The sequence below is a fragment of the Acartia tonsa genome, chromosome 6 (assembly GCF_053477335.1).
Source record: "Acartia tonsa isolate MP-2025a chromosome 6, ASM5347733v1, whole genome shotgun sequence".
Classification (NCBI taxonomy): Eukaryota; Metazoa; Arthropoda; class Copepoda; order Calanoida; family Acartiidae; genus Acartia; species Acartia tonsa.
Window position 1 is genome coordinate 27,682,945 of NC_137265.1, and position 18,039 is coordinate 27,700,983.

Genomic DNA, 18,039 nt, shown 5'->3' on the forward strand with positions numbered 1-18,039 from the left:
GAAATGTGTTATGGTCACTTAGATCAGTTATTTTATAAAAGTTTTCTATAAAAAAATTAGGTTGATATCTTCAAAAATAAGCTCAGAACTCCTGTTCTTAGTTTTGGGGGGTCTCTTGCTCCACAAGCCCCTAGAAGAAAAGTCCCAAAATGAAATGTGTAATGGTTACTTAGGTAGTTCAGTTATTTTAAAAAAGTTTTTCTTTAAAAAAATCAGGTTGATATCTTCAAAAATAAGCTCAGAACTCCTGTTCTTAGTTTTGGGGGGTCTCTTGCTTCACAAGCCCCTAGAAGGAAAGTCCCAAAATGAAATGTGTAATAGTTACTTAGTTCAGTTATTTTTAAAAAGTTTTCTTTGCAAAAAAAAATCAGGTTGATATCTTCAAAAATAAGCTCAGAACTCCTTTTCTTAGTTTTTGGGGGTCTCTTGCTCCACAAGCCCCTAGAAGGAAAGTCCCAAAATGAAATGTGTAATGGTTACTAAGTTCAGTTATTTTAAAAAAGTTTTCTTTGAAAAAAATCAGGTTGATATCTTCAAAAATAAGCTCAGAACTCCTTTTCTTAGTTTTGGGGGGTCTCTTGCTCCACAAGCCCCAACAAGGAAAGTCCCAAAATGAAATGTGTAGTAGTTACTTAGTTCAGTTATTTTAAAAAAGTTTTCTTAGAAAAAAATCAGGTTGATATCTTCAAAAATAAGCTCAGAACTCCTTTTCTTAGTTTTGGGGGGTCTCTTGCTTCACAAGCCCCTAGAAGGAAAGTCCCAAAATGAAATGTGTAATGGTTACTAAGTTCTGTTATTTTTAAAAAGTTTACATTTAAAAAATTAGGTTGATATCTCTAAAAATAAGCTCAGAACTCATATTTTTAGTGTTTTGGGGGGTCTTTTGCTCCACTGGCCCCTTGAAGGAAAGTACCAAAATTCAATTTTCAAAGTTTTCCGTGTACATCCAGTCATATAAGAGATTTTACAAAAAGAATTAGGTTGATAACTTTAAAAACAAGCCCACACGTCCCTCCCAAACTTTGATACTGAATTTCATTTCCTATAAGTGTACAAACTTCCCCCCCCCTTTTTTAAGTAAAACTAAATGTGAATATAATGTGAATAATAACCTAGGGAATATATTGCTGAAATAGAAATCGGATGAAAAGACAACTTTAGTTAGGTGCCTATAATAGAGTGGCTTCGCTTTAAACAAACATTAAGGATTAAGATAATTTCCTTGAAATAGCTAGAACAGAGATAGGGTCCAAATTGCTGAATATTTGCAGCTGTAATTCTGGGGGTAAGTCAACCAACATTTTGTGTTTTATTCTTTTGAAATGTATAAAAAATTATTTTACATAGTCAACAAAAATCTGAAAGTTAAAATGTTAGGTAGGTATAAAATTAAATTAAAACTAAAGATATAAACATTTATAAGTCAACAATCAGACAGTCAAGCAAAAAGATTATTATCTACAATACAAAGTTGAACGATGACTGTCTGACTGTATGTCAGACCGCTAGACGGAATGGGCTCTGCTTTTATTTTGTACACCTTTTAGTCATACAAGGATTATATGATAATTTTTATTGTTACACAGGACTCTTGCAATATATATATATATAGAACATGCCAAAACTAAAAACACTCCCTAAAAGATATTTTGTATCATAAATTCTATAAAAGACAGTGATTTTAAGGGACAAGACAATGGGCGACATACTAATTTCCATCAAAAATGATGTTTAAACAACATAACATTTTCTATAGTTTAAAATTATTAGTTGAAAGGTTTAAGGACACAACTAGTTTGGATATGACCCATAAAACTTAAATAAAAGTACCCAAAGTTTTTACACTATCGAATATGAAAACGTGGTTTTAAAGCTTTGGGTACCAGCGTAATTATTTACAATCCAATGACCCATCCCTCAAAATTTATTTTCAAAAGATAAATGATGCTATTGATTGATAGAGAATGTATGTTTGTAATGGAACGCGGCATTTGATCTTCAAAGGTCAGGTTTAGGGGTAAATAGTATTTTTAAAATATTTGAATTTGAACATGTACATAGGTCCAATGGTGCTAATATTTATCATCGTAACTACTCCATTATTTTTAAATTCTAATATTTCTATGACTGCGTAACAAAAGAAAAGAAGAGGTTTTCACAGCTTATTGCATTTTTTGTTACAAACACGCCTCTAAAAGGCATTTAAAGTTTTAATTTCAAAGGGAATACACGAGGAAAAAAAACGGTGCGGTTTCTTTTGGGTGGAGGAGGTACCCTTTAACAAAACAAACATAGACAAAGAGACATTATCTTAAAAAGTACATTTTAAAATAATTACCCCTGAATAAAAGTTAAATGCTAGCAGACAAACGAACAAGAAAACACAAATGAACAAAAGGATATACGTAGCAGACAGACAGACACACATTTCAACACGAAACCAAAACATTGCATTGTGTCATCAACTATAAAAACAGCGGTAATAATTATATTTTGGTTAAACAAAAGAATTACTGTTATATTAATTTATTTTCAATAAAAAAATCATATAAAGAACTTAGTAATTGCTTCAACAGTGAATTATTTTTTATCAAAAATTAATAGTATATTTCTTAAAAACCAGAACTTAAAAAGTCCCTTTCACTTTTATCCTATTTTACTTTTAAGTAAGGTTTGATAGTTTGTGAGTGAATCCCCTGAAATATCCAAAATTATCAGTTTTCAAAGCTATTATTCTCAAAAGGTAATTTAGTTTCTATTTAAACAGGTTTTAGGATATTTTAGAGGATTCCCAAACCCATTAATTTTAAGACCCTTAATCGAGTACGTGTTGGTTATAACGAAATCGTTATGACCTTCTAACATTTATTTTCAATTATAGAATTACATTGTTGATTGCAATATTGTATAAATAATATATTAGGTTTTATTTTCTGTCTGTTTTAAAGATTATTTTAATGATAATTTAATTATTCATTTATCCAGTGGGGCTCCACTCTTCTTAGCGCCTCTAGGGGCTCCATTTTCAGGGGAATGGGAAGAGAAACTTATCCTAGTAGTGCTCAAAATAAATATTCAGGTATGGAGTGTTAAGAAACACCACTTTCTCCACCCCCCCCCCCCCTCTTTGATAATAGATAAGGCTAAATCAGGGACCCATGTGAAGCTTTCCTTAAAGGGAGAACTCATACGGTCCAATAGTAACATAGTGAGATCTTAAAGTACAAGCGATAGACCTTACTACTTTATTTAGATGTATTTTCAATTTATTTCTTTTGATTTTAATTAAAGGGTGTGCAAAAAAAAGTGTCCGCATTTTATTTGCACACCCTTTCTTTAGATAATAATTAAAAAAAATTTGTTATTCTTTTCATAGTGAATATGAAGGGCTCAAATAGCTTGGTAAAGTGTGCGACTGTACTAGTTCTAGTACAGCTCATACACGTACAAAATGTTCGGGCTTGGGACTCTGCTGAGATGGACCTGTTTGACCTTGTTGAAGAAGTAAATAGGTAATTTTACATATATTTTTATCTATATTCTGGACGTGGTCCTTTCCTCTTCGGAGGGTTGAGGTACTCTCCCACAAATGGACCCATAAATGCTTCTCTGTAAGGAAGAGCCATGAGATCGGTCCAGATGTTAGAAGGATTTATCGATTAACACATTAAGACATCCTGTTTTTTTTTATAAAGGATTAAAATTGATTATCATATGACATGTTATTTAGGTTGATTTAACTAATTGAAAAATGTTCATTATTCATTCCATAACCCTAATAGGTATTTAAATTAATTTCAAAAACATTTTTAATTTAGAAACTTTTACGAGTTTATGGATATCAAACCTGATGCCTCAAGTGCTGAAATTCGCAAAGCTTACAAGAAGCTCGCCTTGGTGCTTCACCCTGACAAGAACACGGCACCAGATGCTGATGTGCAATTTAGGTAAATTACAAAAATAACTGGGTAGTAAAGGGACTGTTCTTCCTATTATATAAATCAGTAAGTTTTTTTGTCTATAGCTTAAGATTTCACATATACAATAAATCATTTGAGTTCTCCATTTTATGGAAGACTCTTGTAGGTCTCTGGATGGTGTTAGGCTATTTAATTCCTATATCCCAGTTTGGAAAAAAAACACACAAGCGGCTTAATTTTGGAGTATATCATTATCGATCAGTTAAACATCTAATCCTTACCAACAAATATAAAAAACCAAATACTTCTTTATAAATGTTAAAAAAAGGAAATTAAAGTGTATTGTTTTGCAAGTAAAAAGTTTTCCAAAATATAGTAGGTATGTCGTTTAAGATTAAAGATTTATAATGAATATGGCAGTTTCTTCAAATTTATATGTTTGTTTAGCAAAAGTTCGGTTGTAACTAAGCAGCTAAACCTCAATGAAACTAAACTGACTGAAAATATGTATTTAATGACATTACATTTTAGACCTAACTGTAAACTTTTAAACCAAGTTTTATTAAAGACAATTTATTTTACAGACAACTGGCAGGTATTTACGAGGTGTTGAAGGACAAGGATATGAGAGCCAGGTATGATCAGGTCCTGGTGGAAGGTCTCCCTGACTGGAGGATGCCAGCTTTCTACTTCAGACGCATGCGTAAGATTGGCCTTGCTGAAGGATTGGCTTATCTTCTTGGTGAGTATTAACTAGTTTTGGGTAGCAAAGCAACTCTTCAAAACTTTGACTTTTTACTTCGACTGCCAGAGAAATTTTTATTGAATAGGTTAAAACTAGTTTTATGGGGTATACATCTCTTAATTTGAATCGTTTAATGTATCTACTTAGTACCTTAACAAAAGATAATGTTACCTCGTTGTTGCCACGCTACCGTATTTGATAATTTCTCTGTTTTTCAGTGATTGCCACGGGTATCCAGTACTGTATGAACTACGCTGCCCACTGGGAGAGAAAGTTCACTATATCAGAAAATATCACAGCTGAGGTGAAGAGAAGACAGAAAAGACTGAAGAAAGAAGGAAAATCTGATGATGATATCAAAGCACAGGTTAGAACATTTATTTTACTGTTTTCAAAAAATACTTTAATGGGAAGACTTTTTATAGTGCGTAAAAAATAGCAGCTAAAAAATATTTTAATATGATTGAGTTGTTCATTAAAAGGCCTTAATAAATGTTCAAAAATAGATCAAATACCTAATCCATTTAATATAGAAGTTTTAATATATCTTCAAATAATTTAAATAACAATTTGATATACCTACCTAGATAACTAATAACAAAGTCAATACATTTTAGTACAAAGAAGTAGAAGAAAGTTTGATAGGAGCCCCTCCGACAGTATATGATACCCTTCCCTTCCAGATGGGCAGGCTAGTCAAATCTATCTGCCTCTTCGTGCCACAAATTCCAGGTATTAGGCTTTTTAAAATGAAGAGGGGGGGGGGGGAGAAGAGGTGTCTACAAAGTGTTTAGAAATATCTCAGAAAATTTTAAAAAATAGTTAAGAATTAAAAAAAAACAGGATATAAAGAAGATCAGTTGAATTTAACACAAAATTTTTATGAAAAAGGCGTTTGATGTTATTAAATGGGTAAAATTATACCTAACAACTAGCGACTAATTGGTTTATTTCGACGATCAAAAATTAGATTTTGATATATATTTTAATTGAGCTTCTTAAATCTTCATGCTTGTTTGATACTTATAGGAATTTATGAATTTTTGGCCTTCTAGAATGTTTCTGAAATAAATATGTTTTTTCAGGAGAGTCGACCTCCCTCCGTTTGGTGGAAAAATGATTCTGTGTGTATAAATTTTTCTGCAAGATTTATTCCTATTATAGATTAATGTGTATTATGTAAATGCAGGTTTATTGAAGAACATGCAGGAAGCTAAGTTGGCTGCCCAGGAGGAGGAGGCAAGGATACTCCAGGAAGAACAGGAGGCCATCCAGCGCAGGGAGGACGAGAAGGAAAGGAGGAAGGAGGCCAAGTTAAAGAAAAGAACTACAAATAATCAATACAGGTCAGAGCTTTAAATAACAAAATACTATAGTATGTTTGAACCTATCAGTTAGAGGCTTTATATTCAAAAGGGGGAGGGGACGGGAAAATAGCCAAAAGCCTTTCTAGGTCACCACCCCGAGAAAAAATAACATTCTCCCCTAATTTTTATTTTTAAACAACAATTTTGAAAGAGTGGGGTATAACTATTAAACTGAAGCCTCAAGGGTATATTTGTGAAAAAATGAAAAAATCTTACTAAATTTCAGAGAGGCAACAGGCCCATCCCAACAAAAAGAGGTGAAACCCGTAGAAAAGGAAGTGATGGCAGTGCCCCGCAACGCCCAGCAGCTCTGGACTGACGATGATCTGGCAACCCTGGCCAAATATATCAAGAAATATCCAGGTGGTACCACTGACAGATGGGAAAAAATTGCTGAAAGCATGGAAAGGTAAACAAAGTATTTAGGCTAAAGTTTTATTTTTTTTATAGAGAAAAAGGGGCCATTGGACTGTAAATTACACAGGTACCCAAAGTTTTGAAACCAGTTTATCTTATTTGTTAGCTCAAAAATTTTGGGGACTTTTATTGAATATTGATATGTTGGTTTCAAACTAGTAGTATCGAAACTTTAACCCAAATTTTTATTTATTTTTAGGTATCCTTGGGAGGTGACAAAGATGGCTGGAATAATTAAAAACAATCCAAGTTTGATTCCTATTTCAAGTGCTGCCCAAGGTGTCACTGGCAGGTAAATAAATTTGGATTGTTTTTGCGGTTTTTAAAAAAAGAGATTTATTTTTCTTCTTTCCCTTAATGTATAAATTGCTTATCACTCAAAAATGCACGTTATCAAGGACCTCTAAAACATTGGTCTTCAAAAGGTTTATTTGTCTGCCCGACAACTCTATCAGAATTTTAACTAATCTTAGTATTTTTTCTCAATAAAAGTAAACAAAATTAATTCCCTGTCTCAGGGGGTTTTGTTTATGTACTTGAAAGGACAGCTTGCTTTTAATGTTTCAAAAAACTAATCTATTACTTTTTAGAGAAAACAAAATTGTAAGTGATGACGTTCTTGAAAGTGGAGTCGCTGTAGAAGAAGAAGAAGAAACAGGTATGATTGTGTACATTGATGAGGGTATTTGGTAGGATTATTACTTGGTATTGTGATCCAAAATGTTTTTGGAAATGTAAGTAATTTTGTGGTACGGTCAGCAAGAAAGACATATGTTTTAAATATTAAACATAAAAAATCATTTTAATCATTAATAATTTTTAAAGATTTACGTACCATCTATAAAGTGATTGAACAATTAACTATGAATTATGAAAAACAAAAGTTTGTCATTTTTACAGAAACATTGAGGTTAGGAAAGTTGGTAATGTTATTTTGAATTTGATTTTCTTCTAACATTTCCGCCAACAATTTAAATTAAAAAGACAGAAAATAATTCAAGTTTGGGATTAATATTCGTTTATCTTCAATTGTTTTTACCTCCTCCTTAGTTAAACCCCAAAGGAATTGTTAAAAACTGGGTTTTTTTTTATAGATAAATAATGTCTTTGAATAATTTTTCGGCTTTGTTTACCGTGCATTAAATTGTTTTGCTTGTTTCAACACAATTTAACAAAATCTTGCTTGCTTTTTAGAAGAAGAAAGTGAAGAGTCATCAGAGGAGAGTGATGAGGTAGATGAAGATGGCTATGTTGTCTACTCAGCACAGAAGGTTGGTATATAGATAGATAGATATGTAGAAGAGTCCTCAGAGGAGAGTGATGAAGTTGATGAAGATGGCTATGTTGTAAGTAAATAATTAAACATTGCATCGGAGTAGGTGAATGGATGTATTATAACTTGGATCTGACACCAGATTTTCATGTTTTATAATAAAATTAACTCTGTAGCGGGCTAAAATAACGATCCTCCTACTGAATAAATGGACCAACTAATAAAATGCAACCTAAATTGTATAGGTATAATTTGTCTCCTGTTATATCATCAACGTATACTCTACATCCATTAGTAGATGTAGTTTGTTTTGATTTTTAATATCCTCTCTCATGCATAGGAATGTGATAATAAAAAAGTGAGATAAGAATTGGTTTTGTTGCAATTTTAATTATATATCAGTCCACCTTTTACTTGAGTTCGCCAAATGTCAAACTCGGTTCCAGAACAAACGCAGGAGTGACAAACGTCATAGTGGACAATGCAGGAGTGTCTAAAATATTAAGTTACTTAAGCATTTATATCATGTTAGTTTAGTTTAAGATATGAGTATTCAAATAAGCTCCCCTACTGAGGTTAGGCATTTTAAAAACCTATACATGGTTTAAAATAGGAAAGTGTCCAATCCGACGTTTGTCATGCCTGAAACTCAAATCCAACCCAGTAATGATATTTTTAATTTTGTTATTAGTACTGTATTGTTTGTGTACATAGTTTGGCCTTGTTTTTTATCTGTATCTTATATAAATCTATCTTGTTATATAATTGTAGGTTGAAGATTATCTGCCCACAGTAGCTATAAAGGAAAAGAAGAAAACCAGAGAAGAAGAAACTGCTGAGACAGGTACAAAATCTTGAAAATATTTTACAGTATGGCCCCAAAAACGATTAATATCCACTGGATTAGAACCAGTTCTTAGCCATATTGAAAAAGCAAATATAGCATTGAATTACAGACAATTTTCCACGAATATTAGAATAGATATCATATTCATAATATTAATACTGGTTTTGTTGGCCCGGTCCTTCGGCCCCTAGGGTGTAACAAAACAAATGAGTATTTTTGTGTTGTATTTAAAGGTGATGGAGAATCAACTGATCAATGGTCACAAGCTCAACAGAAAGCTTTAGAACAAGCGCTAACACAATTTCCAAAGGTGAGTACTGTTATTTTTGTAAAGAAAATTGTAATTAAATATGTTACAAAACTGTTGAAATACAGGATAATATTTAGTATTCAAGGACATACTTACATTTCAGTACATAATTATAGATGCTTTGATTATAGTGATGTTTTAAATGGATGTATGGAAATTCTGTTAATGATTATAGAGTTGCTACGATTTCTCAACCACACTCAACTACAACAGCAATCACCATGTCAAGTTCTAACCGCTCTAATTAATGAAAAGAGCTTTCCGTTACGGACGGGCGCAAGGACCGACTCTGTTTATAGAAAATTACTTAAGGTTTTATAAAAGGTCTAGGTTAATGCCATAAACTAATCTGTATGTTTTTATAACACGTAATATGTTTTACAGGGTACCAATGAGAGATGGGAACGGATATCAAGCAAAGTTGAGGGGAAGAACAAGGACCAGTGCATGAAAAGATTCAAACATCTTGCTGAACTTGTCAAGAAGAAGAAAGAAAGTGCGGACTAACTTGATTGCATCACGGGATTTGAAATTATTTATTATTTTGTTCAATTTTTTATAAACAGGGATAAAGTAATGTTATAAACTAAATATATTTTTCTTCTTGAGGTTGTATAATTTTAGTGAATTTTTCTTTAATTTCAAACATTTTTTCTATTTTCTTACGAATTCCTTAATCCCTGTTTGTATATCTTTCTGAAATAAAATATATATTTAAAATAATTTTATTGTCAAGGTTTTCTCTAATGGAGCTTGCTCAGTTGGATTTAATTGTAAGAATACATTTTCAATTTAACATTTCTTTTCAAAATTATTCAAATCAGATATCTATTTTATTGCATTAATTTTTAAAGCAACTATTAAACATTTAATCCATAATTTCAAAGTAGATTCTACAGATTTGTGGCAAAAAGCTCTTCCAGTTTTAAAATTTCAAGTTATAGAAAAGTTAAAGATTTAAAAAGCATTTAATTCTTTATAAATTAGATTTTGCTAGATGAACAAAATACTGATTATTTTAGAATATTTTTTCTCACCTACATTTTAAACATAGTTAAAAAGTGTAGGTGAGAAATAATATTTATGTCATACCTCATGATAAACTGTTATTTCCCTTCTTATGGAATTTATGGAATTAACCCATCTTGTTATATTAGTAAATGTGATGATTATTTTCCTCATCCGAAACCCAATCTTCTCTAAATAAAAACATAGAAATGATTTTGGAAGGGGTACTTTTCAATCCTTAGTGATCCAAGGTTAGGACAACAGACGTGGAATATATCCTGCTCAATTATAATAAACAAAATTCTACCTTTGTAATTAGCAAAGTTTATCCAAATTGCCACTAAAAATTTTCTGAAGGCAGAATTAAGTTTAAAATTATTTTGGGTAAGATTTATTTATCGTTTGAAGTTGTCTCCCTGTCAATCCCAGTGTATTGTAATTTTCATTAAAGAATATAGTAATGTTTTATATCAATGTTAATTTTGGTCATATTAAATTTTTTGAAAGTTTAGGTATTGAGAAAAAAAAATCTAAAAATTAGGCAATTGTAACTATTTAAAATTTATCTTTTATTACTTTTATATATTTAATTTCCATATTATTTGAATAATAAATATTAAAAGGATTGTTTGATAAGTCTAAATTTAATTTCTTGTTATTTTCTAAATAAATTTTACAATATTATTTCAGATTAAAGAATGGGATGCTATTCCTGCGCCAAGGAATTTGGGTTGCTTACTCGAGAGCATGGCTGCGTTAAGTGTGGCTTTGCATTTTGTGCTTCTTGTTTGAAGAACAGGTTTTAGTTTGAATGTTTGATAGCGCAGCTACTACATAGCGAGAGTAGGATCGACTAGTACTCAAGATAGTTAAGAAACCTTGATGAAATTACACAAAGTTCCTATTGGGCGCTGATAATTTGTAAATAAAATGAAAATAAGGGTAGAGGCGCTTTTTTTGTCTAATCCCTACGGGTCTATTCCAAAGATTTAGATTTTTGATAGTATAATAGTTCTTTTTTCGTCTGTAGTATTGTTATTTTTAGGTCATCCACTTTTGGACTTAACTGTCATTCTTATAATTGATTAATATTTAACTTATAAAATTTAATACTTAAGAAGAATATTTTCTGCATTATCCAAATAACCACTAAAATAACTTTAGAGCAATTATACCTGGGAAAGGCACTAAAGAACAAAGAGTTTGTGCAAGCTGTTTCAAAATCATCAAAAATCCAGGGATTCATAATTTTATTTATTACTCACAGTTCATGGTATGAAGGATTTTTGTTTCCTTGAAAAGAGAACTTAAACTACCTATATACTGTTGATCTGAAAAATATTTACTTCTAAGAAGCGCAGCTAATTACAGTTATCACAAGATTTTTTTGTTTACCATGTATAAGATACTTTGTTTTCTTCTTTAAATTGTGAATTGAAATAGAATCATCTGAGCGAGTTTATGCCCCCCCTGAGGCACTTCAGAAGCGCATGGAGAGACTAGAAAATCCTGGTGGTACTCCAGTCATTGTTTATAAAGGTAATCAATTGTTGCTAAGGAGTCCAGTTATTCAATGACAAGACTAGAAAAGCAAGGACTTGTTTAATATCTTAAATTCTTTTTATAGATAACAAAAAGATGACCTCACTTAGAAAAGGCCTCTCAGTAGATGATCAGAAAATCGTGGACAGACTAGAAAAACTTAAAAGGTAAACCTTTTTTTTTTTAATTTGCAATGAGCTTCCTTACATTTTAAAATCTTTGGAGTAAGAAATAAAGAAAAAAACATTCCTTTGTAACAAAATTAATCTTTATATCTAAAAGTTAGAATATATTGAAATCATTCATTTTTTAAAAATTCTATGTTTAGGGAGAGAAAAGAAAAAGAAAATTTACCGTCAGATTCACAAATTGCTGAAAGGCTCTCAAAATTAAAAGGTATAACGTTAGCGGAAATGAATGGTTCTAATTTTAATAGAATATTACAAAACTTTCATATTTATTTCGGAATAATTCGATTTTTATGATTGATTGATTGAACGCTTGTATCGTACAAACAGGAAAACATTTAAACTTAAAAAAAACCTCATGAATAAGGTACCTATAAACAACAAGCAAAATAAATATAAAATAATATTTGGGGGGGGGGGGGGAGATCAAAGGTCGTCATTTCTACGATGTTTTGCGCTCCAACGCATTGGTTTCGTAGTTTTTTTTTCTAAATTGATTTTGTTGTTGTTATAAGCTGAAAAAAAACTTGGTAACCAATAATATTTTATCTTGAAAACACTGTTATCATTAGGAGAAACAAACCCAATTGCTTCGACGTCTCAAACTCAAGGCACTGCTTTTTATCAACCTCCAGACACCAGGTATTTTTTTTTATATTTTTTGTCATTAAGAAGCATCCTTTAGTTATAAACCCCGAACCACTTCATTATGCAATCTACATTTTCCTGGATATTTTGTCTACGGTAGTCCATAAGTGTACAGCTTTACAGTACATTGTTTCTATTTGTTAAAGCAACACGTATGATAAAAGAAAAAGATTCTTTATAAAGTAAAATACTTATATTTCAATCAAAAGCTATATTTTTGTATTTTTTACCGATCCACGTCATTATGCAAATCAAAAGAAAATCAATGAGAAAACGTTTGTTTTGCACTTTTCTCCACTTTTAAAAAATGATTCTGATAAAATAACAATTTTTTAAGGGATTTATGCATTAATTAAAATGAAAAACAGTTTAAGGTAGATTTTAATGATTTTTCTAAATAAGAAATAATTGAAAAAAAGAAATTCTATCCTTATCACTTTAGAGGACAGCTGCTGACCCCCAGTCTTATGGATGAAGCTAAATACATGTTAAAGATAAAAATTACCCTGAAAAGTATACAAAAATGTTTTTTGATGTGTTAAAAAAATCCATTTTAAAATCTTGATTTTGAGGATGATGGCCTTTAAGATGCTCTTACTGGTGGTGAAGGTGAGCTAAATGTTATCTAAGTACATGACCATTACAACAACTTGTCTGTTAACCTATGTACCATTTTTTGTAGTCATAGCAGAATCCAGTGGAGCCTCTCGACATGAAATATAACCATTATCTAAAAACTACTTTATTTACTTTATGAATTTTAGTAATTAAAATTGCAATTTTTTTCTTTTTTAATATTGCTTGGCTGGAGGCTGCTATGACTACAAAAATTGGACCATAGTTCAATATATAAGTTTTCTTCAAGGGCATGCACTTTGATAACATTTAGCTCACCATCACCACCAGTAAGAGCATCTTAAAGGCCATCATCCTCAAAATCAAGATTTTAAAATGGATTTTTTTTACACATCAAAAAACATTTTTGTATACTTTTCAGGCAAATTTTTTTTTACATGTATTTAGCTTCATCCATAAGACTGGGGGTCGGCAGCTGTCCTCTAAAGTGATAGGGATAGAATTTCTTTTTTTTAATTATTTCTTATTTAGAAAAATCATTAAAATCTACCTTAAACTGTTTTTCATTATAATTAATGCATAAATCCCTTAAAAAATAGTTATTTTATCATAATTAATTTTTAAAAGTGGAGAAAAGGGCAAAACAAACGTTTTCTCATTGATTTTCTTTTGATTTGCATAATGAAGTGGATCGGTAAAAAATACAAAAATATAGATTTTGATTGAAATATTAGCATTTTATTTTAAACAGAATCTTTTTCTTTTATCATACGTGTTGCTTTAACAAATAGAAACAATGTACTGTAAAGCTGTACACTTATGGTCTACCGTAAACAAAATATCCAGGAAAATGTAGATTGCATAATGAAGTGGTTCGGGGTTTAGTTGGTTAGATTTAGATATTGGCAAATTGTGCCATACACAATTTTTAGAATCAATCATAAAAAAATGTCTTGCATAGAAATAGCCTTAAAAAATATTTTTAGAAAACCATTAGAGCAGAGCAACGATTTGCTGGCAGCTGTTCAGAATGAAGTAGAACTAGATGCTAAACAGGTAACTTTACTTGCAGCTGCTCTGTTTAGTTAGGCTCAGATTATATTTGGCATTTAAACTGATCTTCATTTTATACCTGTATGAAGTTTTTCCGTAATTTAATATTATCAAGTGACAAAACCACTTTTAAGTATAGCACAGTGATGATCTATATTGTCTTTGGTTTCAGATAAGTCCTGAGGTTGATATAGCTATGCGCCTGGCGAAGCTGCGAGGCGAGGATCCAGAGGTGACCAGACAGAGATTAGCCAAGCCAAAGCTTCCAGATCCAACACAGTTCCTAGCAGATTCTCATACGAAGCAGGTAGAAAGAAACTCGGGGAACTAAAGGTATAAGACAATGGCCAAAAAATTAATTACATCTCCAATGATGATAAACAAAATAATCCCTTCTGTAGATTACAATTAGTGGTTGAAACGTTTGAACATTCAACTTAATAAACCGACCAAGAAAATAAAAGTCCTCAAAGTTGTTGAGCCAGCGAATAAGGAAACGTTATCATAAAACTTTGGAGACTAGTTTTACATACAGCTCAATGTCTCCTCCCTCCCTCAAAGAAACCATGTGTAAAATGGGATACAAAAAGGATATGCAATCCTCCTATTTATCATCATTATTTTAACTAACCAATGGTGTTATATCTAATATATGAATTGTAAATTATTGGCAATAAATTGTAATTTAAGGATTTGGAAAATGCTGATCTTGATGATGTTGCTAGTTTAATCTCCAAGATGGGAAGGTGAGTGACCAAGTTTTTACTTTTCTATCAAACGCTTTAACGAAGTCAACAAAATATTTTAAAATGTAACTTAATTGAGTTGAAATTTTTCTAATACCCTTGGAGCAGGAATCAATAGGTATAAGTAAATGTATAAATATTTTATCAAATTTTCTCTTTTTTGTATAGTGAAGTGGAGAATGAAGCTGCTAAAGCTGTCAAAGATTTGACAGCTGATAAAGAGATAGAAGAACAGCTGGCAAGAATAGCTGCTCTCAGGAAGGAAAAGAAGGAAGCGGATGGCTTGAATAAAAAGGGAAGCTCATTGACGTAATAAAAAATTAACTAGCTTAAGTTTTGAAAATATCTTTTCTTTTTTATATAAATTACTTTACAGCAAAGTTAATAAAGAAAGATAGAAATTCACACACTTAAGAATTAGGGGAAGATTATGTTTTATCCACTGACCTTATCGAGTCTTCATAGCAGACCAACCGCTTATGAGCTTAGTAATGTATCCTAGGATGAAACTGCTGATATTGATGACGACAACAGTGACTCTGAAAATGAGAAAAATGATGATAGAAGAGCGGCTGAACTAGTAAAACAACTCCTAAGAGAACAAGAGCTGGAAGACAGACTAGGGTAAACATCAAATCATAAGTAGCGATTCTACTTTACAAGTCTTTTATAATTTGTTTGGCTTATAACTTGGTCAATATATTTATCTGTAATAAGCGATATCTGTTCTCACTAACCTTTCTCAACCGAACCGGTTCTGATTTTCAGGGTACTAGTTGCCCAAAGCCTCTAGGGGAGGGCGCGCGAGGTCAGGAAAATAGCCTAAATTAATCTAAAGACATTTATAAAACATCCCTTAAGAATACAACTAATTTTGACAGCCATTTCCTGAGATCTCCAGCTACAGCCAAAAAAAATACCTTACAACTATATATAATAGGATAAACTAAATACATACTAATCCTATGGTGTTGGTTCCAGGCTTTTTTTGGGGGGTGAGACACATAAAAATTAATAGCAAAAATTTAAAAAAATAGTAAAGTCTTACCTGATGTGCTATTTGTTAATTTCTTAGGTTAGCACCTCCTGTTCCCAAAGAATTAGATAGCCCAGAAGGTAATAATTTACAATTATTTAGCAGGGATAGATACAATTGAAGAAAAATTTAGTTCTTAAATTAAAAATCCACCCTAGGGGCACTTTAAAGGGTGGGATAGGGGAGATTAATTGGGGGATGGGGTTGTAATTTTTTCTAGGAATTATTTATTTCGGGATGGGGGAAATACCCTTCCCATTATAGTTTAAAACCTTTCCGGGACAAGAACCTAAAGATAGAGCTATACCAGTCCATTACTTACAAAACCTTTTAGTAGACACACACACACGGTCAGACAACCTAATACTTTTATTAATTTACTATTTAGGTCTTGAAGAGTTGCCTTGGTGTGTTATATGCAACGACGACGCAAAATTGAGGTAAATCATTGTTTTTTTTTGAGCTAAAAGTAATTTTAAATTATTATATAACGCTAGTTAGGCCTTTACAGTTTACATGAAAGGAAATTATCCTACTAAAAAATTGATATTACTTCTAAAGTGATACGTTGCAAGGACAAGGGACAATAATTATAAGTGAAAATATCCCATACAACCCATTTCCTCCTCCCTCCCCCTCTATCGTATTACCCACTTCCCATAAATAAGTTACAGGGCAAAACACGTTTAATGCCAACATTACGCCACTAAAATATCCAAATTTTCAGTAATTTTAAATAGAATTAATTGCTGAATCACGAACCCTGATAAGTTGTTTCCTTGTCTATTAATCAATACATTTTTTAGATGCGAAGGATGTGGTTCAGATTTATATTGTTTAAGCTGCTTTAAAGAATTCCACGAAGGGGAAGACCCAAGGGACCATCCAACTAAACCATTTAAACAATGAGTTATAGAGTAGCTGCGCTAAAATAGTGTTAAAGAATATCTTTATATGAAAATTATAAAGAGGCCTTGCTTAACTTTTAAATACCTTAAAAGATAATATTTTATATAGACGTAATTATAAATACACCACACAACATTGCAAAGATGCTTTTTTAATTAAAAAGTTATCTTCAACCTTGTAATGAGGGTCGTTTTCCAAAAAAAAATATTATATTACTTTCTTTTTTCATTATCATTGAGAGAGCTTATTATGTGCTATGGTATTATTTTAATATATTGAATGTAGAAACAAATCCACGATTCATTTATATTTAATGTATTATTGATTATTTTGTGATTTATTAACTGGTGAATAACATTTAAATGCTATATTTGTATTTCAAAAATTTTAATCATAATCGAAATTGCAATGACATGATTTCTAAATAGCTAACTCCAAAAATACTATTTTTCCAAAAATTGTACAATTTAAAACATGGTGTATTTAACTAAAAAATAAAAAAATCTTGTGGCAATTATTTTTTTTCTTCAGTTTTTATGAGTGCTGTAATTGTGATACATATATTTATACCTAAATATAACTATTAATATTGAAATTATTACTCTTTATAGAAATGTTGCTTTATATGCAAATAAAGTTCTAGTTAGAAAATAAAATTTCTGTCTATTTATAGGGCGAATATAGGTTTGATATGATATGGGCTTATTTCAAGCGTGCAATTATATAGATTATAAGTAACTTAAAGACATTGACATATTTAACTGTATAAGTCCGTTTCTAGCCTAAAACCGAACTGATTCGTTGATATAATTACGCCATTTCGCGTAACTTGTGTGGTTCCCTAAGAAATCCAAACATCCCTGCATCACACAAGGGTGCGTCGGAAGGTTGTATTATAAAGCTTTTGTTCAATCATAGTCATAATGAAGACGAAAGGAATGGGAAAAAAAAGGATGCTGCAACTTTTACTTTTGATCAAATAAATTTTTCATAACATAATTTTGTAAAAGTACATTGAAAAAGGGAGGGCTGAAAACTAATTTTAAAAAAATATTTCAAAATTAAAATATTATGTTTGTTTGCTAAAAGTTGCATCATGTTTGTGTCTTTACCCAGGCTACAAAGGGTAAATATATTTTACATATTATATATTTTTATATAAATAAATTGTATTCATCATGAATAAATCTAAAATCTTAGTAGAGAAAATAAATTTAAAAATTTAATATTTATCTTTATGATGCACTATAAAGCAAAATTTTTGACGCTATTTAAAATTTGAATAAAATACTATATAATTAAATAAAATAAACATTTTAATTATCATTTAAGATGCATGCCAATGAAATAATCAATTAAACTTAAGAAAACTAGTCAAAAAAAGTCTTGTAAAGGGCTAAAATAAACGATTTTGTAGGCCATCTCATTTATTATATGTTGAAGAAAACACGAAA

The 18,039-nt window shown here is 31.0% G+C and overlaps 2 protein-coding genes across 6 annotated transcripts; both read left to right on the forward strand.

Annotated features, from left to right (window-relative positions):
* Positions 1 to 2,416: 2,416 nt before the first annotated feature.
* On the forward strand, positions 2,417 to 10,578 carry LOC145322277 (uncharacterized protein F54F2.9). Of its 5 annotated transcripts, none has more exons than XR_013880610.1 (14): positions 2,417 to 3,512; positions 3,819 to 3,947; positions 4,505 to 4,662; positions 4,884 to 5,032; positions 5,283 to 5,397; positions 5,855 to 6,011; positions 6,259 to 6,441; positions 6,649 to 6,741; positions 7,040 to 7,107; positions 7,644 to 7,720; positions 8,494 to 8,566; positions 8,803 to 8,879; positions 9,264 to 10,138; positions 10,296 to 10,578. XR_013880610.1 is itself a non-coding variant. In XM_080164160.1 (13 exons), exons 1-13 carry the CDS (start codon positions 3,382 to 3,384, stop codon positions 9,384 to 9,386), a joined length of 1,533 nt encoding a protein of 510 aa, XP_080020286.1. In that variant the 5' UTR covers positions 2,417 to 3,381; the 3' UTR covers positions 9,387 to 10,578. The 5 variants fall into 5 exon arrangements, 1 of the variants encoding a protein (XP_080020286.1); XR_013880611.1 differs by having other exon boundaries at positions 10,317 to 10,578; XR_013880608.1 differs by having other exon boundaries at positions 9,264 to 9,652; positions 9,867 to 10,578.
* LOC145322279 (abscission/NoCut checkpoint regulator) lies at positions 10,570 to 17,241 on the forward strand. The gene is made up of 14 exons (XM_080164165.1): positions 10,570 to 10,686; positions 11,052 to 11,123; positions 11,329 to 11,426; positions 11,515 to 11,596; positions 11,758 to 11,825; positions 12,190 to 12,259; positions 13,828 to 13,897; positions 14,067 to 14,201; positions 14,585 to 14,640; positions 14,809 to 14,933; positions 15,141 to 15,264; positions 15,716 to 15,756; positions 16,065 to 16,116; positions 16,483 to 17,241. Exons 1-14 carry the CDS (start codon positions 10,586 to 10,588, stop codon positions 16,583 to 16,585), a joined length of 1,197 nt encoding a protein of 398 aa, XP_080020291.1. The 5' UTR covers positions 10,570 to 10,585; the 3' UTR covers positions 16,586 to 17,241.
* The last annotated feature ends 798 nt before the right edge of the window (positions 17,242 to 18,039 follow it).

Excerpts from the sequence above, each read along its gene's own strand:
- LOC145322277 (XM_080164160.1), top strand. The coding sequence starts at position 3,382 with ATGAAGGGCTCAAATAGCTTGGTAAAGTGTGCGACTGTACTAGTTCTA. Across the intron at positions 6,012-6,258 it reads ACTACAAATAATCAATACAG|AGAGGCAACAGGCCCATCCC; the intron begins GTCAGAGCTTTA and ends ACTAAATTTCAG. Across the intron at positions 8,567-8,802 it reads AGAAGAAACTGCTGAGACAG|GTGATGGAGAATCAACTGAT; the intron begins GTACAAAATCTT and ends TTGTATTTAAAG.
- LOC145322279 (XM_080164165.1), top strand. The coding sequence starts at position 10,586 with ATGGGATGCTATTCCTGCGCCAAGGAATTTGGGTTGCTTACTCGAGAG. Across the intron at positions 11,597-11,757 it reads AGACTAGAAAAACTTAAAAG|GGAGAGAAAAGAAAAAGAAA; the intron begins GTAAACCTTTTT and ends TTCTATGTTTAG. Across the intron at positions 14,202-14,584 it reads CAGATTCTCATACGAAGCAG|GATTTGGAAAATGCTGATCT; the intron begins GTAGAAAGAAAC and ends TTGTAATTTAAG.